Source organism: Peromyscus californicus, unplaced genomic scaffold, assembly GCF_007827085.1.
Source record: "Peromyscus californicus insignis strain IS unplaced genomic scaffold, ASM782708v3 Scaffold_11__1_contigs__length_118956290, whole genome shotgun sequence".
Classification (NCBI taxonomy): Eukaryota; Metazoa; Chordata; class Mammalia; order Rodentia; family Cricetidae; genus Peromyscus; species Peromyscus californicus.
The window spans coordinates 78,132,929-78,159,494 of NW_026294402.1; the positions used below are offsets into that span (position 1 = coordinate 78,132,929).

At 44.6% G+C, this 26,566-nt stretch overlaps 1 protein-coding gene across 2 annotated transcripts in view; it reads left to right on the top strand.

Annotated features, from left to right (window-relative positions):
- The first annotated feature begins 12,826 nt into the window (after window positions 1–12,826).
- Window positions 12,827–26,566, top strand: part of Sh3bgrl2 (SH3 domain binding glutamate rich protein like 2) — a 64,490-nt gene continuing 50,750 nt past the window's right edge. Inside the window, exon 1 of one of the 2 annotated variants that reach the window (XM_052715465.1) lies at window positions 12,827–12,993. In XM_052715465.1, coding sequence (XP_052571425.1) covers window positions 12,949–12,993 — 45 coding nt within the window. In that variant the 5' untranslated portion in view covers window positions 12,827–12,948. Of the gene's footprint in view, window positions 12,994–15,574; window positions 15,762–26,566 lie in introns of those variants that run through there. The other variant, XM_052715459.1, reaches the window with a different exon arrangement.

A 26,566-nucleotide genomic window follows, 5' to 3' on the forward strand; every position in this document is an offset into this window, starting at 1 on the left:
GCAATACTGACATAGATTCAGCATGGACTTGTAGGGTGCCACAAAAGAAGATACTTAAATCAGCGTGAGGAACCAACCTGGGAAGATCGCCCAAAGTGACACTTGAGTCAGGTATTGAAGAAAGTCTGGCAACTGGCTTGACACACTTTAGGCCAGTGGATCTCAACCTGTGGGTTGAGGCCCCTTTGGGAGTCGAATGACTCTTTAACCGGGGCTGCCTAAGACCATTTGTGTATCAGATATTGACATTACAATTCTCAACAGTAGCAAAATTATAGTTATGAAGTCGCAATGAAAATAATTTTATGGTTGGTGGTCACCACAACATGAGGAACTGTTTTAAAAAGAGGGAGCATTAGGAAGGTTGAGGGCCACTGCTTTTGGCAAAACCATAATATGTAGAGAAAATGGGAATTTCAAGGGAGAGAGGTAGCCAGACACAGTGGGGAGAGGCACTGGTGGGGGCTGTGGAGAATGAGGTTACCAAAGTGAAGACATAAAACACTCTGTGTACTGAGATATTCTGGCTCACATACACAAATGTTCTACCATTTTGGGAAGCACAGGAAAGACCTTCCAAATCTGTTTGTGTTTCAGACTGTCTTGTGAGAGGAAGACGCTTCCCTTAAAGGGTTGTCATCGGGATTAAGTGTGAACACACCAGCAGAGTGCCTCGTCTCGTTTCTGACACTCATTAAACATTTGACAAATTATTTTTAACTCCAGCAGCCTTTGGCTCTTCCTGTGTGGGTTGTAGCTCACAGTACACTAAATGTCAATTTTTTTTCCTGGGTTTATGTTTTCTGATATTTTGTATTTGTATAAGAAAAAAATTGTTTTCTAAACGCCCCTGATTTCTTCAGGGTTTTATTTGATGATAATGTGGGCTGCAGCCACCTCCTTCTGTCGTGCTTGGAAAGCAGTGGGGCCCTGAACAGCTGTTGGTGACATTTTTTCCTCAGCAGAATGGCCCAGCATGGATCCCATCAGATGGCAGGGCCAGAACAACCCAGGAGAAGCTGGAGCTCATTTACATGATATTCCTCCTGTACACTCCAGTAAGGAGGATTCGGAAAAGGTTATCTGTAGGAAAAGCCACAGAGGCAGAAAAACACGGGGAGGTTGCAGAGGCCCTGGGGGCCAGTAATAAGGCCAGGCAGCGTGGCAGATCTCTGAGACTTTGGTACATGTTTTTCTCACGGTATTCTCATCATGGCTATGTGAGAATCGCTTACTATCCTTGTTAACTGAGGAGGAAGACACATCTCAGTGACATTAATTGCCTTGCCCATGATGCGAGGAAAGGCTTTGCATGTGTGTCTTTCTCATTCCGGAGTTTAGTCTCCTCCTGGGAAGAAGAACAAAGCCTCAAGGAAGCTGGGCCTGACTCTTTAACAACCTTTGTGTTCGGGGACCAGCTCTCCTCCCATGCAGCACTCTGAAGTTAGAGAACATGATCTCTACACTCCCTTCCTCCTCTCAAATGCTGCCCTGTCACTTTGGGAGCTCGGCTCCATGATTCAGAGCGGAAACAAATGCACAGGCTCTCTATTTGCTAGGAGCCAGATAGTATCTCTGACTCTATTTTGTGTGGTAATTTTCACCCGGCGTTTGATTATGAAAATATCTCCTTGATTCAATAATCATTAGTATTTTGTCATTTTTTGATTCTTTGGTACATCTGTATTCACTATTAATTATCAAGTTCATTTTTTACGTCAAGCAATAGACACCTTAAGACTTCACCCTTGAAAATTTCATCAGGAATTATAATAGCTACTAATAAGCTGCTTTTGCTATAAGCTGATGCCTCCCTCGGATCCACGTGGTGGTAACGAAAGTCGGAAGAAAGCCTGGCGTGAATGTCTTCATTTCTGAGCATCTTCTTTGTTCCAGATCAGATTCCTGCTTAACTCTGAATGGGCTTGGGGCTTGTCAATCACGAAGGTGCATCCATTTTAAAATAGGTATGCTATGTTATCCACACAGTGGCTGCACCTGAATCTCCTGCCATTTCAGTTACTGACTTGGGCTTCACAATCACCGGCCACCTGGCAAGAACCATCTCTGCCTCTGCAGCCAAATGTCGTTTTTAACTAAGTCTCTATTGTTCAATTTTACCAACAAATACTCGGGAGTCAGATAATGGGCTGAAAACTTGTTAGCTCAGAGAGGCCAAGATGCAACCAGCTGGCCTTCCTCCTTACCTGGAGACCCCAGCAAGAGAATGTCCTTCCATTGCTCCAAACTAAAAAAGACAAAATCCCTCCCTACTACTTCCTGTGTCTCTCTGTCAGTCTTCTAGAATCCCTCTGACTCTCTATGACTCCTTTCTGTCAACTAGTTGCTGGCTCTGCCTCCTGACCCAAGGTTTTATTTAATTAATGCAAACTCAGGGTTTCACGGTGTGATCAAATATCCCGCAATACAGGTAATACCTACTGTTGTTGTTCGGTTGGAACCTCCAGTTCACTCCTGCACGTCTGAGAAGCCCCATTCCTGTCTTTCCGAACCCCGTCCTCTCAGAGAATCTCCAAACAAAGGGAAGGCACCAAAAAGCCCAGTTCCGAATTCCACTATGGCAGCTCCTCCTCTGAAGTTGCCAGCCACCCAGCCCAAGACCCCTCCTGAAGCATTCAGCTTTTGACTATACTTGGGCACAAACCTAGCTTGTGGCAGACACATCATCACTCCTCGCCTACAACCTATATAAGCTCCCTGCTTTAGTTTGGGTGTGTGGCTTCTCTAGCCTCAATCTCTGGGACTGGAAAACTCACCTGGAAGTTGCTTTGCTCAAATAAACCTGTTGTTATACTTTTTCAATTCAGCTTGATCTGGCTTACTGTGTCAGTGGAGAAACCTATTATTGGGGGGACAGAAAACCTATTACCTACCTTGTGTCATTTCTTTTCAGTGCTGAAGGTGCCAGGAGTCATTGTTCTACCATGGGGCAGTGGTGGCACATGCCTTTAATCCCAGCACTTGGGAGGCAGAAGCAGGTAGATCTCCTTGAGTTCATTCAAGGTCAACCTGCTCTACAAAGCTAGTTCCAGGACAGACAACACAAAACCCTGACTTGAAAAACCAAAAAAAAAAAAAAAAAAAAAAAGTCAGTGTTCTAAACCTACATAAGCCTTAGATTACAAAAAGTTCAAAGTCTTGTAAATGAAGGAAATTTTCTCTGCTGGAGAGAAAGAACCCTGGAACAGAAGTGATCATCCAATAGGAACTACATAGCTCCTCCCAATTGAGGACAGTGATGACACCTTCTTTGGACCACTTTGATGACCAAAACCAGAGATAACCAGATACATTTTTAACCAAGGCTGCTTCATTTTACATACCTGTTGCCTCTGCCAAAACTCTTCCTCATTAAATCTAAAGCACATGACAGTATCTCACAGATGGACTTAGGGGCATGGAATTCCCTTATCTGTCCTTCCTCCTGAAGTTTGCATAGAAAACACCCTTAAGTCTTTGTTTTCCATTGCTAAACCACAGTTTCTTCCTCTTGTCCTCTCCTTCCTTCCTTCCTTCCTTCCTTCCTTCCTTCCTTCCTTCTTTCTTTCTTTCTTTCTCTCTCACATTTTATGTGTGTTTTTAAGAGTGCATGCCTTGTCTTTTTGATATTTCACCAGGGCTCAACAGTTCAGTTCTCTTGCTAGTCTCTGAACAAAGCAGCTCAGCTTGTATCACTTTGCTATGGGCTTTTTGCTTTTATTTATCCCCTCTTGCCCTCTCAGACATCTGAGGTTTGGACTCCAGCTAAAGCTTTCCAGATGAGCTGAGCAGGAAATGCCTGGTACAGCTGAGGCCTACAGGATGCCTCCTGCCAGCCCCACTTACCCTTGGAGGAGATGAGGGCAGGTAAGGACTTAGCTGCCCCTGAGCGGCTCTCCATTCATTTTCAGCCACAGGGTGGTGCCCAATTTAGATGGAAAGATGAGGGGGAGGGCTGGGGCTTTGAGGTGGCCACTAGTAGGCACAAATGGGAAACATTTTTCTTTTAGGCTATCGTCAAGGCAATTTAAGAAAAAGACAAAGACCCACAGCATTTCACTGATGTTCGGAAGTTCAAAAGTGAGGAAGGATTATATTGCATGATGAAGCGGAAACTCCCATTTTCAAAGCAAATGTTTCTGATTTCTCAGGCTAGCATTCGGTGCATGCTTATCAGTACTCTCTCGGGTGACTTTTCCATGTTCTTCTCCAAAGCCTACAGCACACAACTCCCCGGATTTCCTCTTCCTGCTGTGTTGCCTTCCACCCTCTCTGGGACTTCAATGCTGCCTTTGGGTTTTGCTTTTGTTTTCTAGGTTTTTTTTTCTTTTTTTTTTAAATAGGTAATTATCATTTTATTGTTTTATTACAGTGAAAGAAATCGAGGTGTGATGAGAGTCTATAGCTTTCTCAGAACCATAGTCATAGAGCTTGTAACCAACGATACTTGGAAAAGATTAAGCAAGGTAATAAAAGCAGCTGAACTCAGAGTCTGTGCTGCTCTTTCAAGAGAACCCTTGTTAATGCCACATCGCTCTGGCTTGGGTGTGGGTTCTCCTCCAAGGATTCATGTGCTAGTTTTCAGGGTGGCAGTGTTGAGGGAGGACCGTTAGGGGACTGGGCTGGGGATGTGGCTCAGTGGTCGAGCTCCTGGAGGCATGTGGAAGACCTGTCTCTGTAGGGCATGTTTTACCATGCATTCTCCTGCGCTCGTGTGCTCTTCTGCACTGTGGTGCAATCCATCATGAGGCCTTAGCCGAGCTGGTGCAATGAATGCTGTGGGACCTCCAGATCTGTGAGCTTTATATCCCTCTTTTCCTCATAAAGCTCCCCAGTGTCAGGTATTTCACTGTAGACACAAATAACGGACTAATGGAACTTGTCATTGCTAACTCATCTTACACACTCACTATACGGGGTAGAGTTGTGTTCCCATCCCCTAATTCACATGTTGAAATTCTAAACTTGCAGCACCTCAGATGTGACTGTGTTTGGAGAAGGGGCTGTTAAAGTGCAGACGAAATTAAAACCTGTGCCTAGGCTTATGGGGGCTACAAGCCAGTCTTAGATGTAGCAAGCACCTTCCCAAGTGAACTGTCTGCTTACTCTCTGGATTGGCAGAAGAAGAAGAGGAAGAGGAGGAAGAAAAGAAAGAGGAGGAGGAAGTGGTAGAAGTTGTTGTTTGGGCAGCTAATGAGCCCCTCCTATATTATTAGGTCAAAGTGATAGAACCTTCCCAAGAGGCCAGAAACAGGCCTTCACTGGACACTGAGTCTGCTGGTGCTTGGACTGGAGCCTTCCAGCCTGCAGAACAATGAGAAATAAAGTCCTGCTCTTTGCATCTTCCTGTAGACATTGTTATTTCTTTGAACAAAGTAACTCAATGTCACTACTGCTGCTGGAAGTTTCAGGTTTGGCCAAGTCAAGTTGACATGGAGCAGAGGTCGACTGGGGTAACAGAGAAGCCGAGTGACAGGTTGCTACTCGGTACTGAAAAATGCCATCTCCACCCCTGGCCATCCTCTGAACTTGACTCCCAGCAGGCATACACACCCACCTAAGCTACCCCTAACACACGAACAGAGGCCAAGTGTAGCAAACAGAAGGATGCAGACACCAGGGATGTTATAAATATCCAAACTTTGACATTTCTGCTAGTAACTTCTGCTCATATTACAAAGACTCTTTTCAAGGGAATCACAGACAGCTCTCATTTTAGATAAGGAAGCAGAAACATTATTAACATTTTCCCAGACTTGAAAATTATTAAAACTTGCTGGAGAGGAGTTTGACGGGTTACTAATGGGGAGCAGATATGCAACAAATAATTTGAACTAAATCCAATGGGCTTTTTAAAGTGATGTATTTCCAGCAAATGTAAGCTGAATAAAATGACAGTGCATTTATTTTACTATGTTTTTCTCTGGAGAATTGAATAAATTTTTCAAATAAGTCTGAGTGAAAAGAGAGAGAGATTAGCACCAGATGGCCGGCCCTCCATTAATGAGTGCTTCATCTTGTCAAGGACTCAGTGACACCTGGTGAGAGAGAGCAGAGCTGCCCACCTCAGGTGAGCCACGCTCACAGAGAAGCCTTCCTCAGACTTCAGTGTTCAGGGAATTCCACATGATGCAGAAACAGGTTCCCTTTGAGGGATGCTGTTTTAACCCCAAAGCTCTGGCTGCAACGTAGGGAGTCTGGGGCAGTGCCCAGTGGTACCTGCAATTTCAGCAGCCTCGGAACGATCGGATAGAGGTAGACATCAAGGACTGAGGAGGAAAGAGGAGCTCACATCACGTTGTTCCTTGTTCTAATTTACTCGTGTGGTTTACTTTTAGGGAAGAGTTGAGGAATTAAAAGAAGACCTTGTCATTCTTTACATAATCTTACGTCTTCTGGTATTAAAAGGCACTAAAAAAAGACAGGAATAGTGGTCCATTCCTGAAATTCTAGCTCTGGGAGGGCTGGAGACAAGAGGATCAGGTTGAAGCCAGCCTAGGTTATATGAGACTCTGTTTTTGTTTTTATTATTTTTTAAAGTGCACTAACACCAAATGTTCATAATTTTCATCCAGTAGGTCTTTCAAAACTTCAGAAAAACAATAAAATATAATTGCTACAACAACAATTGGATTTTCCTATAATTATGTCTCTCTATAAACAGCCTCTCATACTTCTGCTGTTGCAACGGTCATAAATGGCCTTGTAAGTCTGGGATAATGAGAATTTAAACTGAATTCAGAAAAAAATCATTAACAACGTATGGAATTAAATAGTTTCTCAATTCAACTAGAACCCAAATGCAAAATTTAATGTTTATTGTAACATGGCAGTTGTTTACAGGAGAATAAACTAGTAACTAAAATTTACTGTTAGAAATTTCTATAGTCTGTGTTGCCTAGAACTATTTAAGCAATAATCAACTTGAAGAGATTATTTTTATCTCTAGTGGTGTGTATCTGTATGTCTGTGTGTGGGGGTGTCTTCACATGTAAGTGCCTGATGAAGGCAGAGGAGGGTGGAGTTACAGGCAGATGGTTTCGTCTTGGTGCATCAGTAAAGATCAAGACAACTTTGAAGAATCAGAATATTCCAGACAAGTATGTAAACTAGATGGTCTGTGCACTCTGCTCTGATCCTCATGCTGCCCGGCCCTAATGCTGTATGAATATATGTCCACTCAGCCCTGCCTCACCTCCTCTGTTATGTCACTGGCAGAGTCCCAAAGGGGCACGACTTACTAGCCATGCTTTCCTGGGTGTCCTGTTCAGTTTCATAGCTGCTAGGACAGGGACCTGCTCACACCAGTGCCAGAGAAAGAAGAGGGGATAGGAAGCAGCAACTCAAGGGTAGGAATCGGCAGATATGGGTTCGTGAAAATGAAGACTGGACGTGAGGCCATGGCAGTCTCTTAGCTCATGTCTCTCTCTTCGTCACAGTGACTTCCACCTGGACCAACTTCCTCTCCTTGCCCATTGTTCTGGATCTTACATAAGGCTTCTCATTCCCTCCTTGTAGATGAATTTCTGAACGGTCTTATTAAATAAAAAACACGGAGCCAGATATAGGGGTGAAAGCCTGAGAGAGATCAGGGGAATAGGGAAAGCCACATGCTAACCTCACCTCACCAACTCTGCAGCTTCCAAAGGGCGAGCTACTTCCCGTCTACCCACAGCTATATGCCTGGCTGTTCTGCCATCTGATTTGCTCTCTCTGTCCAGCTACATCACTTCCTCTTTCTGCCCAGCTCTGTCACTTCCCATCTGTCTGTACAGACCTCCAGACCTCCATGGTTACCTGGTGTTGGAATTTAAGGCATGTGCCACCACACCTGGCTGTTTCCAGTGTGGCCTTGAACTCACAGAGATCCAGACAGATCCCTGCCTGCCAAGTGATAGGATTAAAGGTGTGTGCTACGATTGCCTGACTTCTGTTTAATATAATGGCTGGCTTTCTCCTCTGATCTCTAGGCAAGCTTTATTTATTAGAGCACAAATAAATTATCACCACACCTCCTCACTGCATCACAGCATCTTCCACCACATTTCTACTACTTTTTCAATATCCTTCTATAACATCCTACAATCTGTCAAATTGGCCATCTGTCCATTTTACAAATAAAGTTTCATTGGCTCCCATTCCACATATTTTATGGCAGAATACCAGGATGTGTTGTCAAGCCCTGCCATCTATGCCATAAGTGGGATTCAAGCCATAATAATAGGCCATGGTGGGCCAAGACAGATGTTGGCCCAAACGTCTGTGACTAGACAGATGAGTAGTAGTTGTTTACTGTCTGTTTCTTTTAGCTATTGGCTATCCCTTAGCTATTGTTACCTTTCTGAAACTTAAATCTTTTCTGGGTCCTGTGCTACTGTAGTCTCACTTTTATACTGTTCTGATGGTGCTTTGCCCCATGCTTTTTAACGCCTTGTTCTTTTTCCAATTCTCTTGTCTCCTTGTATACTTTCTTCCATGCTTTTTAACGCCTTGTTCTTTTTCCAATTCTCTTGTCTCCTTGTATACTTTCTTCCTTTGCTAAATCATAGGCTTCTACACATTTGAATAGAGCCAGACACCAGGACGTCTCGCCTAGGTCTAAGGGCCTTATTCTTGTAGGCCGCAAGAATATATTATAGAGATTCAGCTGGATATTAAAGCTATACCTAGAAATTTTAAGGTATTTTTCTAGAGGCAAGCCATTTACTATGGAATATTTGGTGTTATCCAGTTTTTAATATTTCAGCTGTCTTGTGCTATGAAATTCTTGTGTGCCCAAATACTACAGACCATTTGGCAAACAGGTAAGCTTCTCAGATCTGCTGAATTTCTAGGTAACTAACTCCCCCGCTGAGCCTAAGAGACAAGCAGGCTGTAGATGCATACCATCCCTTGCCTTCAAGCCTAGTGGCATTCCAGAGCAATTGACTGAGGATGAGGACAACAGGGCTTTTCACCTAACCAGGTGCAGTAAGGACTGAAGCGGAATTCCAGAGAGGAGACACAGAACCACATGGCCAGAGAGAGGAGAGAAGGACAGAGGTTCTGTAGAGGGTAAAACAGATCTCTTGTAGAGTTTATCAGGACCAGAGGTAAGGAGCTAGGAAGGATAGATGGAGGATGAAGGAACAGAGGATGAAGATCAGGTCAAAAGCATAGGAGCTTACTAAAACTATGAGGACAGGAAAACTGGGCACAGAAAGGAGCTGAATGTGAGGACAGGGCTGAAGCTGCATAGATAGAATTTTGTCAGAGAGGAATAAAGTTAACGGACAAAAGAGCGTAGTGTACGTAGATTCCTTTCCCTCAGATACCCCATGCCATATGTAGCATCTTTCCCAGAACTCTGGGCGGAATTTTCTCAGGGCAGGAACTTGGGAAAATTCCTTTATCTTTACCTTAAAACAAAATCATATCTTTGTATTGTCATAGAGTGCTAACCAAAAGACACCAGTTCCTTGTCATATGCATCTGAGTGGTCTGTAGTAGCAACATTCACCATTTGTTTCCAGTAGAAGTCACAATATTTTCACGTTTTCAGATTGTTGCCAATGTCATAAAATTTTTCCCCATTATGACTTCGAACCCATGGTGGCTATCTGATCTGGCAGAAGACTTTTTTTCTGAATGCAGTTAGAAGGAAGCACACACCTGTACCAACATGTGCTTAAGGTTTTGGTAACTTTTTGTGATAGTATCGCTTCCTTTGTAGTCTGAGTTTGATTTCTGATACACTATGAAGAACATTTCTTTTTAAGAAAGAAGCCATTAACTTCATTACAGTGTTAAAGCGCCCCTGCTTTTCTCCCTGAAATACTAAAGATCTTGGCAGATGTGTGGCATGATTTCTGGGGGAGATCAAGCCCAAGGTGACAAGGCCTTTCATCAAGCTTTCCCTGCCCGCTCTATCTATGGATCAGAATCTAAGTAGCTCCAAGTCACCCCTCCAGTTCGTTTTCTAATTCTGGGTCTCTACATTCCAGATTGAGAATATATTTTGTATTGCATATAATCTCTAGAAATCAATTTTTTTTTTTTTTTTTTTTTTGGTTTTTCGAGACAGGGTTTCTCTGTGTAGCTTTGCGCCTTTCCTGGTACTCACTTGGTAGCCCAGGCTGGCCTCGAACTCACAGAGATCCGCCTGGCTCTGCCTCCCGAGTGCTGGGATTAAAGGCGTGCGCCACCACCGCCCGGCCTCTAGAAATCAATTTTTTTTAACTAAGGTGGAAAAAAAAACAGTTATTATCACCAAAATCTCCAAATAGTCCTTGGAAAGTTACAGATTAAGTATGAAATTGTTTGGGTTATTACTTTTGTGTAAAACAAAAGCTGCTTGTGAAGGCTTAAGCAAGTCAGAGAATTTATGATATGGAGACAGAGGTGTGGCATCACCCTCCAGTTAGTGACAGCAGAACAGGTTAAACCAGAAACGGATTGGCAAGCTTTCTCAATAAAGGGCAAGTAGTGACAGCATCGGACCAGGAGGACTATGGAGTCTTTCATATTCTGCCATAAACTATGTGGAATGGGAGCCAGTGAGACTTCATTTGTGAAATGGGCAGATGGCCAATTTGACAGGTTGTAGGTTGAGGACCCCTAACTTACAGCACTCACTGCCAGGGCTGTTTTCTGAAGCACCTGTCACTCCCGTCTGCTCTACTGTCCCCTTCTTACTGCCTGGCTCCTTTTCCTTCTCTGGCTCTTCTGAAGCGGACAACCAGACATGGCTTCAGTTACAGCTACGATTGTGAACATCTCCCAAAGGCTCACGCACTGAAGGCTTGGTCTCCAGACTGTGGGGCTTCTCCTAGGACACGGTGGGACTTTTAGGATGTGAGGCCTAATGAAGGGAAGCTAAGGCACTACGGGCACAACCTTGGAGGCACCCTGAGTTCCAGCCCCCTTTGTCTTCCTTGGCTTTCTGGTGCCATGAAGTGAGTGGCCTCACCTCTTGATCTTCCAAGTGTTGGGATAGCTGGCCTGTGCTACCACGCCTGCTGACCTTTTCCCCCTTGTTAGGTGAGGCCAGGTGATTTGTCACAGCACCAGGAATCTAACATAGCTCCCCAAAGCTGCAAGTCCTGTGTCACAGCTTCACGCTGCCTGATTTCCCCTGTCTCAGTTCCAATGGACTGACTGAGGAAATGACTTAGTCATTTTTTTTTTTAATCCATTTTTCTCAGAATGGTTCTGAGTTCATTTGTTAAGCTTTTTATCTTCGTGGCTACATTATTTCCACCCTGCAGAAAATGGTGCCTTTTGTAAAGACCCATGCTTATACAGGAAATATGTATCTACTTCTATGAAAATTATTTCATATTTTACAAGCATGCATGTCCATGCTTGTGACAGCAAAGTTAAAGAACACTTACAGAGTGTTATTAGCTACAGCAGAACTTATATATTAAGTTTTTGACATTTAAAAGAAATAAAGTCCCATCAGGATTATTGTATGCTATTTTACTTTACTAAATTTAAAAAGATCTATGATAGGGGTGGATTAAAATAATCCTGGCTCACATGGTGGAAGGACAGACTCCCACAGTTGTCCTCTGACCTCCAGAAGTGTGCTGTGCCGAACGGATGTGCACACACACAAAACAAACCAATGGAAATAGGACTTTAAAACATAAATGACAAAAAAGGTTTCAAACTCGAAATATTAATAAACTTTAAAAAAAAGTTCTTCAAGCAACTATTTGTGCCAGAAACTTGGAACCGAGGGAGACTTTTATCACGCGATTTCCTTCTCTCTAGAATTAATTAGCAGCGTTCCCAGAACTCTGCTAAAGTCCCTTGCTAAAAGGAAGAAAGTAAATACAGTACTGTGAGGAAAACTGGTTCGCTTCCACAGAACTGGGCGGCTTGGGCATTAGCCAAGTAAAAATAACCTGCTGAAGAACTACTCGTAACCTATTAGCCACCACATGAAAGCTTTCTCTTTAATGGTATCCTCCTGGGATACCGCTGGAATGCACAGTGATTTTGAAAAAGGCACAGATTTGGCTCAACTGTAAATATCAGTAGGTGCACAGAGGCAAAGCCATTGTGCTAGGTAGGGGGTGGGGTGGGTGGCTTCTGATTCCCAGTGTCGATAGGGGGATTTTCATTTCTCTCGGCACTTATTTTTTTTCTACTACAATTACAGTTTTGCTAAGAAAATAAAATACCGGCCATGTTCTCATCTGGGTTTCCAATTTTCAATGTCTTTAGAATAAAGATGAAAGCCTCTTTCATTTACCTCACAGATCCCTTTGCAAACTGAGCTTGGTGATGCTTGCTTGTAATCCCAGTACTAGGAAGGCTGAAGAAAGAGGGTAGTGACTTCCGGGCTAGCCTGGGCTACCCAATAAAACCACTTTTATGAGGAAAAAAAAAAAATCATGTTTCCACAGTTTCCAGGACCGTAGGAAATAAAACAAAAACCAGCTCAAACCTACTGCCACCACTAGTCAGAACCCTGAGCCAGCCCAGGTCTCTAGGGCAAGGCAGCTTTCAAACCTTGGGTCTCAGCAACTCTGAGGTCGTTTCTGGCTGAAGATGCTCCACCCGTCTCTGCCGCATGCAAAGCCCAAGCGTGGACTCTGAACCCAGCCCTTTGTCTAGTTTGCTTTTTCTCTTGTACCCTGACTTCCCACCATATAGTTTCTCGGGCCTCTGGGTCCCTCCTAAGCCACCTGCGTGCACGATTAATTCACAACAAGCAGGTGCGGGCTGGCGGGAGCACAGTGCCTGGTCACGCTGGGCGCCACGGAAACTACAACTCCCATCAGGCCCCGCGGCCGCCGGGCCCCACCCCGCCACCACCGGCTCAGCCCGCGGCGGAGGCGCTGGGCTTTCATCCGCGGAGCGGCGGGAGCGTCGGCGCGGACCTCTCCGACGGTCGCGGGGTCGGCAGCATCCTCAGCCGCGCTCAGCTTCCGCGTCCGCGTCCGCGTCCGCGGGAGGATGGTGGTCCGCGTGTTCGTCGCCTCGTCCTCGGGCTTCGTGGCGGTGAGCGGGGCGGGATCGCGGCAGACGCGCGGCGCGTGCGTCCGTGGGAGACGCGCGGGCAGGTGACCGCCAGGCGCGGACCGGGTGGGCGCGCAGGGGTCGCACTCCCAGCGCTGGCGGTTAGCCAGGGGAGTCAGTCCCCTGCCGCAGCTGTCGGCTCCAGGGGCTCCTTTCCCGAGTTTATAGGTTCCCAACTTGGGACACTGTCGGCTTATGGTTTTTATGGGAGTTTAGACTACTTTGATTTGCTGACCCGGCGTCTGAAGGAAAACACGTTTAAAGGAATTGCTCTCCACCCTCTCTCGTCCCCAGCAAGTCCGTTTCTTTAGTTTTACACCTGAGCAAAGGGAACAGTAAACCACGCCTGCCCTGTTAGTTCGGTGTTATTTGTTTTCATTGTCGCGTTTTAGCCTAAGGAGCTACAAACACTTTTACATTTTTAAGTAAACCTGTGTGCATGTGACCTTTCCCTGCCTCCTCGGTGCTGTGGTAAATTTCATTTTAGGAATCTATACATGTTTTTAGCTATTCTGTTTGTAGAGTGTTGAGTTCTTTTAGGAAGTTATTTATTTTTCTTTAGGAAATTAAATAGCTAGAGATGTCATACGTTAAGGAAAAACGCACATGTATGCTGGACAGTCCACTGACTGAGATGCACGCAGTGTCCATGTTCTGTGTGATTATTGAGACTTGATTTCTTTAGTTAAGAGTTAGACTACAGCTCTAAATGCTTGCTGTGTGGGGTACTTAATCAGATAGAGAAGAGAGTGCGAGCATGATTGTTTAAAGTTTAGTCTGGCTGGTTGCCTGCCCAGTAGACAGATTGATTGTCCTAGAATATACATGGGTGGGGTGCTTGAAAAATGCTTGTAAACCACTGAAACTTTTAATTTAAAACACCCCACCTTTTTTTAAGCTGCGAAGACCCCCATTTTCTCTAGACACAATAGATGGGAAAATGCTAGCTAACCTGTGTAGGCATGTTGTGGTTCTCAAACTCCCCCGTTTCCTTTTTTTTTTTTTTTTTTTTTTGCCATTGCTTAGTCATGGGTGACTTTTACAGACTTTTTTCCCCGGTTAAAGCTGAGCCTCATGAAACCTGTACTATTTTCCAGATAGATTTATTTAAGTGTATTCCTTACTGTGGAGCTTCTGGCCTTACCATGAACCTACCTGCTTCAGTAATTATTTCAAAAGCACTTTATTGATTGTGGAAGGGATGTGCTATAGTGTTGATCTGTGGTTGTGTTGTGAAAGTCACCTGCCTTAGCCATCCTGTATCCAGACCGGCTCTGATTCCTGTATCCTGGTTTCATCAATTCCATTAACATATGTATATATCTATACCTATATAGATATAGATATATATATATCCTATTATGTGACCCACGTTTTAGATGTAATGTTTTGTATATGGAACTAGATTGAGGAAAGGGGTTTTAGTGCCCTGACTGGTGTAGTGAGGGCCAGCAGTGCCCCAGCTCTGTCCGAGTTCCTCTTCTGTACCATGAAGGATGCTGAGGCTCACAATTGTGCTGCACTTTAAAAATGCTTTGATTCTGTCCATTGAGTAAATGCTCATAACAGCTTATTTCATTTGAACAGTATACTGGTTAACTTCAAAGTGGAATTTTTCCATTTTGGTTTTTCACTGCGTCTCAGATCGCCCTGGTCTGATGTGGTTTCATTGGACTGGGAGGTTACATTCAGTCACCACATAGACACAGCCTGTAAACACTAATTATGCATTTCAGTCTGCTGTTTACTCTTTTCAGGTCTTAGAAACACTCATCGCGAGTCTCCTCATTTTGTCATATTATCTCCTACTTCATATACAGTTTTTCTTTAATATTGGTATTTTAGGTTATAGAAAGTTTATGCTTATCTGCAAGAAGATTGATTTCTTAGCCATAATGAAGGTGTGTAGGTGAATTCTTGGTTGGGGAGGCTAGTGGTACTTACACCATTAAGCTGAATTAAGGTTTTGTGGGAATGCTGTGTTTTCCTTATAGCAGGGTTGGGTTGACTGTTGCCACTGTTTTATTTTGTGCCCATCTGTGACCAGCAAGTATATGGACGAACAAACAGTGTTATTCCCAAGTCAGTTTGGTTTTAGCCAAAGTGTCTTAAACCACAAGGAAGGAATGTGACTAGAATTAGACCTAGCTAAGTAAGTCAGTTGGCAGGACATTTAAGCATACTGTTTAGAAAAAAAATCCTCCTATCTCCTGGTTCCCTTGAGCATTGGGAGCTTCAGCAGTGAGGATGACTAACATGAAGGTGTGAGTCCCTGTTCGTCTTCCCCAGCTCCAGGTGAAGCCTGCTGTTACTAGGAAATAAAAATTACACCGCATTATACCATCCATGTTACTGTTATAGTGAGGACATTCTTTCAGCTTGAAGAAAATGGAACCATCAAAAGGTCATTTTAAATTTTAATTTATTATGCATGTGTACCTGACAAGCGGAGGCCTTGGTAACCTTTGTCCAGGAAATATGTTAATGTGACTTTAATTTTTCATGGATGTATTTAACAGAATTTGCTTTGGTCTGCCTGTACCCTGCCCAACTCTGTCCTTGGTCTTGCAGAGAAGCCTAGGAGAATAGAGGGTGTGGTCTCTGTTCTTGAGGAGTGCACAGACCATGTGAGGACGTCTGCTAGGAAAGGTAAAACCTTTGGTAATAGCCTGCAGCTCAAGGACATGCCTCCTGTGGGAACACTTACCAGGCAGAAATACTACAGTCTGCAGAGGGACGCCTTGCCGGATGTAAGATACGGAGGGGATATGCTAGAATCATAAAATATGCATGTGGAGGCAGCCAGCAGGGAGAGTGTTCCTGAGCCCATTTTTTTAGGCTGGATGTGGAGCTGCTTGGGGAGGAGGAGTGAGCAGCAGATGCCCCTGTGGACCTCTTTGGATGACAAGGTGGACTCTTCAAGTCCCCAAGGGAGCCCTGTGAATTCAGACTCCACAGAGCTCTGCGGTCTTGGAAATGTTTTCAGTATCTACAGCTTGTCTGCTGCTCGGAGCCTTTTGTCCTTCAGGTGGCAGGGTACCATCCTTCAAGGGTGGACTTCAGGTCTGAGATTTTCGAAGAATCCCTTCCTGCTTGCCTTGGACTGAAATGTATCAAAAGTCAAATAAAGTTTTCATTGAGGCGAGAGCTGTGCTTTGGCATGGGTATCTTTTACCATTCAGTAAAGCTCTGTGGCTCAGTTGAGAGTCGGAGGGGAACCTAAATGTATATAAGTGAAATCCAACCACACAGTTTCACACAGAAGGAAACTTGGGCGTAGAGGTGAAGTGATTCGACCTAACGTCATTTATGTAGTCAGGGCACAGTGAGATGTAATTGGAAGCCAGATTCCTGCACTGATTGATTGATGCATGTGCTTATTTTAAACGTTGAAAACTAAGTATCAGGCTCTCTCCCTCTCTCTCTCTCTCTCTCTCTCTCTCTCTCTCTCTCTCTCTCTCTCTCTCTCTCTCTCTCTCTCTCTCTCTCTGTGTGTGTGTGTGTGTGTGTGTGTGTGTGTGTGTGTGTGGTGGCCTGCAGAGGCCAGAGGAGGACATCAGATGTCCTGCTCTGTCATTCTCCACCTATTTCTTCGGGACGAGGTCTTTCATTGACCTTGGAGTTAGGCTGCTGACCAGCATCCCTCCTGTCTCTGCTGCTCATAGCATTGGGATGACAGGTGTGTGCGAGGCTTCCCCTGGCTCTTTAGGTAGGTATTGAAATTCAAACCTTGGTCCACATGCTTGTGCAGCAAACACTCTTACCCTAGTACCAAGTTAGTTGGTGTTAGGTGCTGCGTACTAGGGTGGTCAGGAAAACAGATGTGGCCCGAATCACTGCTGTCTTCATCAAGCTTGGAGACTTAGCGTGCAAACTTTGTAGTCAAGGACTGATATTTGATTACATTGTGGAAAAATACGTTACTGTGATTGGTTTAATAAAAAAACTAAACGGCCAGTAGCTAGCTGGCAGGAGATACAGGCAGGACTCCAGACAGAGAGACCTCTGAGAAGAAGAAAGGGGGAGTCACTAGCCGGATACAGAGCAAGCAGGACATGCGGGAGGAGAGGTAGAAGCCATGAGCCATGCGGCAGCATGTAGATTAATTGAAATGGGTTCATTTAAGTTATAAGAGCTAGTTAGAAACAAGCCTAAGCTAAGGCCGAGCTTTCATAATTAATAAGAAGCCTCCATGTGGTTATTTGGGATCTGGCCGGCGGGACAGAGAAAAACTCGTCACAGTGGCTTGAGGACTGCTTTCATGACTCAGAGGGGAATGGGCTAGATGTCAGTATGTTACACATCTCTGAATGTTGGAAAGCTCGATGTGGCCTGCGCACCGTATTAACGTGAGGGTGGGTGTGAAGGGGGAGGACAGACAGACACCGCTCAGAGTCGCAGCTGTGCAGTGTGTCCTTGCTGCTGTGCACGACCGGTTATTATTTGAAGCATGCAATTACCAGTTCAAGCTGTTGTTTCCCCTGTGGAGTATATTCAGTGAAGCTCTTCTGTAAGCAAGCCTTAGAAAAGAGGTCAAAAGCAGCCAAGTCAGGAGGTGATCATGGGCGGGACCAGGATTCTCTGCTAAGTCGCTCGACTCTGACAGGAGTGAGCAGACCTTTACTTAATCTTCACTGTCCTCTGGTGGGGTAGTTATTGCCGCGTCACAGAGGAAGAGGGCTGAAGAGAACTGACTCAAACCAGATCATGTTTAGTTGGTGCCCTGACCTGGAGTCAAGCTCTGGTTGACAGCTGGTTCCTAAGCTTCCAGAGTGGAAATCCTCCCTGTGGTCTCTGTCCTCAGGTACATTGTACCCCGAGGGTGAGTGTGTGTGTGTGTCGGAGATGCTGACATCCTGCAGTTTGTCGGTTTGTCTGCACAAAGAGCTGCCCTTCGGGTCAGTGGTTCCCGGGCCAGAGACGGTGCTGGAGGGCACTGGAGGAGGATCGGGAAGCAGGCTTCAGGATGGGGTTGTGCAAGGAGTGATGAACAGAGGCAGGAATAACTCGAGGACCCAAGGAATGGAGTAAGTAGAGACTGTTCGTTCGTTTCCTAGGGCCATGGGGCTTAAATATCAGAAATGGGTCTTACTCTTCTTGCTGCTGGAGGTTGGAGAGCCAAGTGTTAGCCTTCTGAGGACTGTGAGGGAGAATCTGCTCTGGGATCTGCTGGCAACCGTAGGCAGATTTGGCTTGTAGATACATTGCCCTGATATCCTTTGTGTTTATGTGGCATTCTCCCTATGTGCGTGTCTGTGTCTGTCTTTGGTGTTCAAAATGCCACAACCCGCCCCCTTCTCGCCCCCCCCCCCCCGCCCCATTGTGTGTGGTGTGTGTGTGTGTGTGTGTGTGTGTGTGTGTGTGTGTGTGTGTGTGTGTTTTAATTAGGTATGTTGTAGTAGGGCTTACTCTAATGACCTCATCCTAAGGAGCATCTGCAAAGATCCTGCTTCCAAATGAGGTCATATTCACAGGTACTGAGAGTTGGTACTTCGCTGTCTTTGAGATGCATGTAATACAATATAGAGCCGTGTCCAGTCTGAGGGGTGAACTATGCAGACTGATAGAATTTTCTCTTTAGCTGGAAAGATTCTGGGCAGGTTTCTTTCACTTTGAAGTTACCAGCTCGATAGCAAATTGTATGGGCATATAGTCTGTGTGTGAGGTTTGCTGCTAGGAAGGGCAAAACTTTTAAAAAATTTTTATTTATTTTCTTTATTACCATGGAAGGGGAGTTTCTGGCCTCAGTTTTTCTAGTACATTTTAGTATTTCCCAATTTTGACATTCCTTTCTACAAAAAAAAAAAAACATTTAAATTTGTCAATATGAATATAATCACCAGCATGGAATTTTCCTTTGTGAATTTAGGGACTTTTTAAAAAAAATCCATTTGTGTTTAGATACTTTGAGTCAGCATTTCAAACCATCTTTGAAACCAAGCTACATCTTGACAAGTATTTGTGATATGAAGTTCAGGGTCTCCACACCCCAGGCAGAGTGTAAGACTGCATGAATCTTTTGTTGTGTTTTTCAATTTTTAAAAATAAAACACAGAAAAAGAGAGCCACTATTGTGAAAAAGACTCCAAAGTCCACTGGGAAGTGATGTGAGCTCCTAAGTAAATGGGATTTCTTTATGTGTATGTGGTGTGTGTGTGTGTGTGTGTGTGTGTGTGTGTGTGTGTGTGTGTGTGTGTGTTTGCTTGTGGAGGCCTCAGGTTGATTGAGTGTCAATCTTTATCACTCTCCACCTTACTTTTTGGGAGAGGATCTCTTCCTGAACTTGGAGCTCACTGATTGGCTAGCCTGACCAGGAAGGGCCAAAGATCCTCCTGTCTCCTCTCGTCTCTCCCTGCACTAGGATTACAGGTAGAGGTCAACATGTGTTGCTAGAGTTTTCCTGCCTGGCCCACAGTCAGGACAAATCTCTCTCACCCGCCAGTCCCAAGCCGCTCAAACCCGATCAAGTAAACACAGAGACTTATATTGGTTACAAACTGTATGGCCGTGGCAGGCTTCTTGCTAACTGTTCTTACAGCTTAAATTAATCCATTTCTATTAATCTATACCTTGCCACATGGCTCGTGGCTTACCGGCATCTTTACATGCTGTTTCTCATCATGGCGGCTGGCAGTGTCTCTCCTCTCAGCCTTCCACTTCCCAGCTCTATTCTCCTCCTTGTCCCGCCTATACTTCCTGCCTGGCCACGGGCCAATCAGTGATTTATTTATTGACCAATCAGCAACACACTTGACATACAGACCATCCCACAGCACTTCCCCTTTTCTTTTCTTAAAAAGGAAGGTTTTAACCTTTACGCATCTCCAAAGTCAGCTTGGTATATTTGGGAATTTGGGCGTAGCTTCTCTTACTACTTCCTGCTGGAGGGGGACGCTGTATCTTCTGGGGAAACAAAGAAAATTTTAGGATCATGGAGTAGTCTGTGAGGCTGTATCATCTGAGCCAGTTGCCTTGAAACGGTTCTGGATGTTGGATCATCTGGGCCATGGTGTCATCGGAGACCTTTCAGGTGGTCTTGGCTGGTCAAACCTGATGTGTCTTAATCTGGAACAAATCCATAGCCTCTGGCTTTCTGTGGAAACAAAAGCAGAATCTCCTTTCCAAAGCAACATATCCTTATATCCAAATTTTGAAGTCAAGGTACCTTTAAAATATACATTTTGGCATAACTCAACAGCTTTTGTAATCAAATGTTTTTCTTTAGTTACGAATATCAAAGAGAACATAATCCAGATTCTTTGTGTGGTAGCCATCTTTACGTGGCTTATTTTTTTATATTAGCTTGAGCCTATTGCTTTGAACTGCAGCCTTCTAAGCCTGAAACGGCTGGTGCTGTGGCTGCTGGCTCCGCCCACTCCAGCTTCCCAACATGGCAGCGGTATGCTTACCGCCAGCTCTGGGAGCCATTGTGGGTCTATGCTTTTATCCAAGCAGCATGTAGCCCAGAAACCTCTTTTTTTTTTTTTTGTTTTGTACTAGCAAAGGCTAAATCCATCAAGCAGCTTAATGTGCCACTTGCAGAGGCCTCATTCCCGCCATACCGCAGGTCGAGTGCGCACGCTAGGAACCCGCCAGTAGCTCAAACCAGCAGCTGCCGCTCATTTGAGAGAGACAATTAGGAACTGTTTTTAGCTCCATTTTAGAATCCTTTTTCTCAGTTTTTAGGTGGAAACTCTTGCCACCACGTTGGACGCCATTTGTAGCTAGAGTTTTCCTGCCTGGCCCACAGTCAGGATAAATCTCTGCCACCCACCAGTCCCACAACCGCTCAGACCCGACCAAGTAAACACAGAGACTTATATTGGTTTCAAACTGTATGGCCGTGGCAGGCTTCTTGCTAACTGTTCTTACAGCTTAAATTAATCCATTTCTATTAAGGCTTTCCTTAAGACTGAGTGGGAGAGACACTGCCAGCCGCCATCAGGACAAGGAAGATGTAAAGTACCCGTAAGCCACAAGCCACGTGGCAAGGTATAGATTAATAGAAATGGATTAATTTAAGTTGTAAGAACAGTTAGCAAGAAGCCTGCCACGGCCATACAGTTTGAAACCAATATAAGTCTCTGTGTTTACTTGGTCGGGTCTGAGCGGTTGTGGGACTGGCGGGTGGCAGAGATTTATCCTGACTGTGGGCCAGGCAGGAAAACTCTAGCTACAAACATGCCTGGCCTTTTGGGTTTTGTTTAAACTGGAGATACATATATGCACAAGAAGCATTTTGCCCACTGAGTAATTTCTCCAGCACAGTGCTCTCCTATTTAGGTTTTTTAATGTTTAGTTTATAAAAAGTTTTGAAACGAATTATACTTTTCTTGGATTAGAACAACATAACAGAATAGAAAGTCTATATTTATCAAGAGGTTTTTCTGCTTAAAATTAAAAATTGGCCTGATTTTCTGATAATTACATATACAGAAATGTTAAGTATTATATTTTGAAATGTAGGTTTTAAAAATGAGATCAAGAAATTATCCACCTGCCAAGTCAGTTTCTAAAAACTCAGCCTACTATTAGAGGAGAGGGAGTCGTTTTCCTCAGTGGTATAGCTGCAGCTTAGAGGCTCATGCTTTGAGAAATAATCTCCCACCTGCTCATTCAAGAAACCCTTATTAAACCCAGTAGAACACACACACACACACACACACACACACATACAACACACATACACACACATACCACACATATTCACACACTACACACACTCATACACACCACACACATACTCACACATACACCACACAGACTCATACACACATACACACACCACACATACTCACACACACACTACACACACTCATACACACACACACCACACACATACTCACACATGCACCACACACACCACATACACACTCATATACACACACACACAACCACACCACACACATACTTCACATACACATCACACACACCACACACAGACTCATACTCATACACACATACACACACATACCATACACTCTCACATACACACACATCACACACTCACACACATAAACACAAAAGCAGGAAGAGAACTCATTGGGAAGAAGGGGTTCAGCAAGAGTGAGGGGGGATAAGTGAGGTCATGGAGGGTGCCTATGATCAGATGTGTTATATACATGATAAAATTGGCAAATAATAAAGTATTTAAAAATAGAAAACAAAAGACTACCTGACCACACACACACACAAACATTGTAGGTTTGGGAACAAGAACTATGCCCCAGCTTGCACTCACTCTTCAGTGTAACCTGTCCCATTTATGTGTTTGGCCTTTGTTTTAATTTATCAAATTCTGTAGCAGCTTTTCTACCCCCAAACCCTCCTTTCCCCTCCTTTCTAATAGACGTGATAAAAAGTCCACTTACTTGTCTAACTATTCTTTCCAGTTTTAAAATGATCTTTGGAAAGAGCAACAACCAAATGTCCAGTTTGTGGCTCCAAGCCGGAAGGGGACCCTCCTGGGTCTTGGCAGTCCTTTGGTGAGAACTGATTTCCTGGGATTAGGGTTGCTGTAGCTGCAGAGAACACTTAACATTCTGATTTAAATCACGTTCTGTATTCAGTACTTTTCTTGGATTAATCTTATATTGCTTATCTGTTAACGCTGAAGAGGACTTTAACTTCCCAAATTAGAAATTTAGTGAAAATCTGCTTTCTGTGAATGGCTATGGTTTGGGAGGAGATTGGTCTCCCAAAGGCTGCCAGAGGCGATGGGGCTTAGTGGGGGAGGACTTAAATGGTCATTTTGGGGGACTGCCCTAGGAAGGGATGGGGGCAGTTGTCGTGGGACCTCTGTTCATGAACTGTAGCTTCCTATCTTTGCCATGTGAATACTCTCTTCTGCCATGTGTCAAAGTAAAGTGGACCTCATTACAGGACACTGAACTGTAGTTGGAACAGCCTGAAGTTGAACTTTAAGCCTCCAAACCTCTAAGCAAAAAATGTATTTTTTTTTGTACTCGGGTGGCAAAGGAAGGCCTGTCTCTGTGAGTTCCAGGTCAGCCTGGTCTGCAAAGAGAGTTCTAGGACAGCCAGGGCTATTAAACAGAGAAACTGTGTCTCAAAAAACAAAACCCAAAAGAAAAAGAAACCTGCCATTGAGTTTTATGGCCAGTGGGTTTTGGACAGTGATCCACATGCGCCATGGCCTAAGTTTCAGGGATGACCGGTGTTTGGAGAGGTGGGATGGGAAGGGAGGAGAGACCAGCAGCCTAAGCTAGCAAGCTGCTGAGTAATCTGCGTCCCCGTCCCCGCAGCTTCCTTCTGTCTCCTCCCTTAATAGGCTTATCTGCGCTCTTCCTCTGGCATCTGCTGCTGCCTTAGGAGCTGGCTGTCATACTCGGAAGGGCTAGAAGTGTTATCTCTTGTGTATTAGGTTGCTTTTCTCCCCCTAAACTCTAAAAAAGAAATCAGACTCAGAAAAGCACTTACTTGAGTGTTTCCTCTCTGGACTCATGACAACTTCACAGTGCAATGGAAAGCTGAATTACAGGCCCATCTACCTACAGAGGCACTTCGGGGTGGTGTGCCACTCCCACCCCACCCGACGGTTTCTTTGGTCCCTCTGTCACCACTGACAGCTTATTCCTGAGGGAATCTGACTTTTCAGGACTGGCTCAGTCAGTGCCTGACAGAATTTAAGGAGGGGTTTCCTGGAACTGACCGAGGTGTGCATCAGGGTGTGTCCACATTGTTGTGGACCTTGGTGGCCCCTGGCCAGCACCTCTTTGGAGCTCCCAGAACAGCAGCACAGTGTTGGCTGTGACTGAAGCAGCCAGTCCTGACTACGCAAGCCTGTGTTTTCTTCTTCCCGCTGAGTGGTGGCCGAAGGCTTGGAAGAGGCTTTCTACCCTCTTGGATCTGGTCAGCTGGGAGTGGAAGGTTGAGGAATGAAAGAAAAGACCCAGTTAAGTTAACCTGCTTGGCAGGTCAGATCAGTGTGGTGTTTGGTAAATGTCATAGGTAAGGCAGCAGCTGTTGCTGCATTCCAATCTGAAATTGAAAACAAAGCAAAGCAAACAGCAGCAGTCAGCATAGCTGACAGAGCCCAACACAGGGGTGGGATGCTGGCTGCTTAATTCATGGCATTTCCCTGTGGCCTGCAGCTCAGCAGCCCGCTCACTGCTGCTTAGCTTGAATGGTTGTGTTCCTTTGGGTGAGAATTGGCTCCTCCATAAGCCTGGAACCCTGACTGATAGGAGTTTGAGTTATACTGAGAGAGAGAGAGACAGAGAGAGACAGAGAGAGAGAGAGACAGACACAGAGAGAGACAGACAGAGAGAGAATATGAATATGTGTGTGATCATGGGGGTGCACATGTGTATGCCTGTGCATATGGAGGCTGGAAATCAACCTTAGGTCATTCCCCAGTGTTATGCCCAGATCGTGGAGACCCCCAAAAGACCACCACGGAGACTGAATCCCATATGTAAAAGCAAAGAGCCTGTATTCAAGCACAAGCTTGGTCTCTGTCTATCTGACAGAACGGTGAGAGCAGAGAGCCCCGCGCCCAGGCGGGGTGGGGTTTTTATCATAGCAGAGGTTGGGGTGAGGGGATTTCCAGGGTTCAGGACCCTGATTGGCTGATATTTCTCTAGGGGTATCTGTGAAAGGGAAATAGGTGTTTGCTAAGTTCCAGGACATGTGGCAATCTTATCTAATCTTACCTGATGGTTGGAATGTTTGAGATGTCAGGTTCTTCCCCTTAGATGCTGGTCCATCTCTGGGTGGATCCCTGGGTGGTGTCAGCTTATGGCTTTTTCTGGATGGGGTGTTGGGTGCCAGCAAGCCTGTCATGGCAGCTGTGTGGTCAAGCTGCTCTGGGCCCCCCCACACCCAGAGCCATCAATCTTCATTTTATTTTTTGTTTTCTGTGCCAGGGTCTCTCACTGTCTGGATCTCCCTGAGCAGGGTAGGCAGATTGGCCAGTCCCAGGAAGCCACCTTTCTCTGCCATACTAGGGCCAAGTATGCACTGCTGCTCAGACTTTTCAGATGGGTCTTGGGGACAGAATCCCAACTCTCAGGTTTGCACTTGGCCAACTGAGCTAACTTCCCAGCTCTACACTTTCCTAATACTTAATGTATAAAAAAAGAATAAGCATTTGTGTTGAGTATATGTCAACTTACTTAATATTAGATTGGGTTTATGTTCAATCCCTACACTCATGTACTTGTATTTATCCATGGGAAATCTGTCATTGGCAGGCTGTACACAACATGGTTAAAGCATTTGCTATCAGAATCTTAGGTGCCACTCATGAAGGACAAGTATGCTGGTTAGTTTTTGTCAACTCGACACAAATTAGAGTCACCTGGGAAGAGGGAACCTCCGTTTTGAATGGATTGGCCTGTGGAACATTTTCTAAATAGCTAATTGAAGTAGGAGGGGCCAGCCCACTCAGGCACATGGTCCTGAACTGTGTAAAAGTTGAGCAAGCCCAAGGAAACAAGCTAGTAAGCAGCACTCCTCAGAGTTTCTGCTTCAGTTCCTGTCTTGAGTTCCTGCCCTGGCTTCCCTCAGTGAAAAATTGTGACCCGGAAGTTGTAAGCTAAGAGATGAGACCTAACCTCTCTCTTCCCAAGTTGCTTTGGGTTGGAGTTTTATCACAGCAATAGAAAGCAAATTCCTGTAGCTGAGTAACCTCAACCATTCATTTGTAAATGTGGGTTGAGAAGGGTTTGTGATAGATCAAACTGCTGCTTTGAGAGTTATCCCACACAGTGCCAGGGTGATGCGCAGTGGTCATGTTGTTCCCGTTGGGTTGCCATGAAAAGCAATGGAGTAGTGTCATAGGTGCAATAAAAAAACGTGACCTTGAACCTTATGAGATCCTTAACCATCCCCAAATGGTGTACAGTGCATAGTAATGCTCAGCTACGGTTCATTTTGAGATAATTTTAGGAGTTTCCCAGTAATTTAGGTGTAAAGAGTTTTCTGTTTGAACTTGAATTAATAAGAGCATACGATTTGAACATGTTCCCTACAGACCAATGTAGCTGGAGAGTTTCTCTCCATCTCCCACCAAGCCCCGGCAGTCCTGCAGCCCACTTCTAAAATAAACACACAGACACTTACATTATTTAAACTGTTTTAACTTTCACATAGTAAAATTGCATATGACAAAAACAATTATCAAGCAAGAATTACAGTTATAATATCTAGTCTTATTTATAATATCTTGTCTATTTGTATTTGGCAGATTTAAAGAAGATATCCTATCTATCCTATATTTGTGAGTCTAAGGTTTCATATCTAAGTTATCTTTTATCATAACTAAGGAAATTATAACTATCTAGTCTTCAGCTACATCAAAGACCTCAGAAGGATATAATATTACCTGAGAAATGGGAGAAGGATGTAAGCAACTTTCGGGAGTCTTGCGAGAATAGACAGAGATAGCTGGAAGCCTGGAAAGTCATCCAAAGTTCCTCTGTAAAGTTGGGGCATCTGTCTTCAGCCCACAGGCCTAGAGTCTCCCAGTCATTTTTCTCTGTGTCCTGTAGAATGTCTGGCAGTTTCTTCTGCGAAGCAGGAACCTGAAGGACCA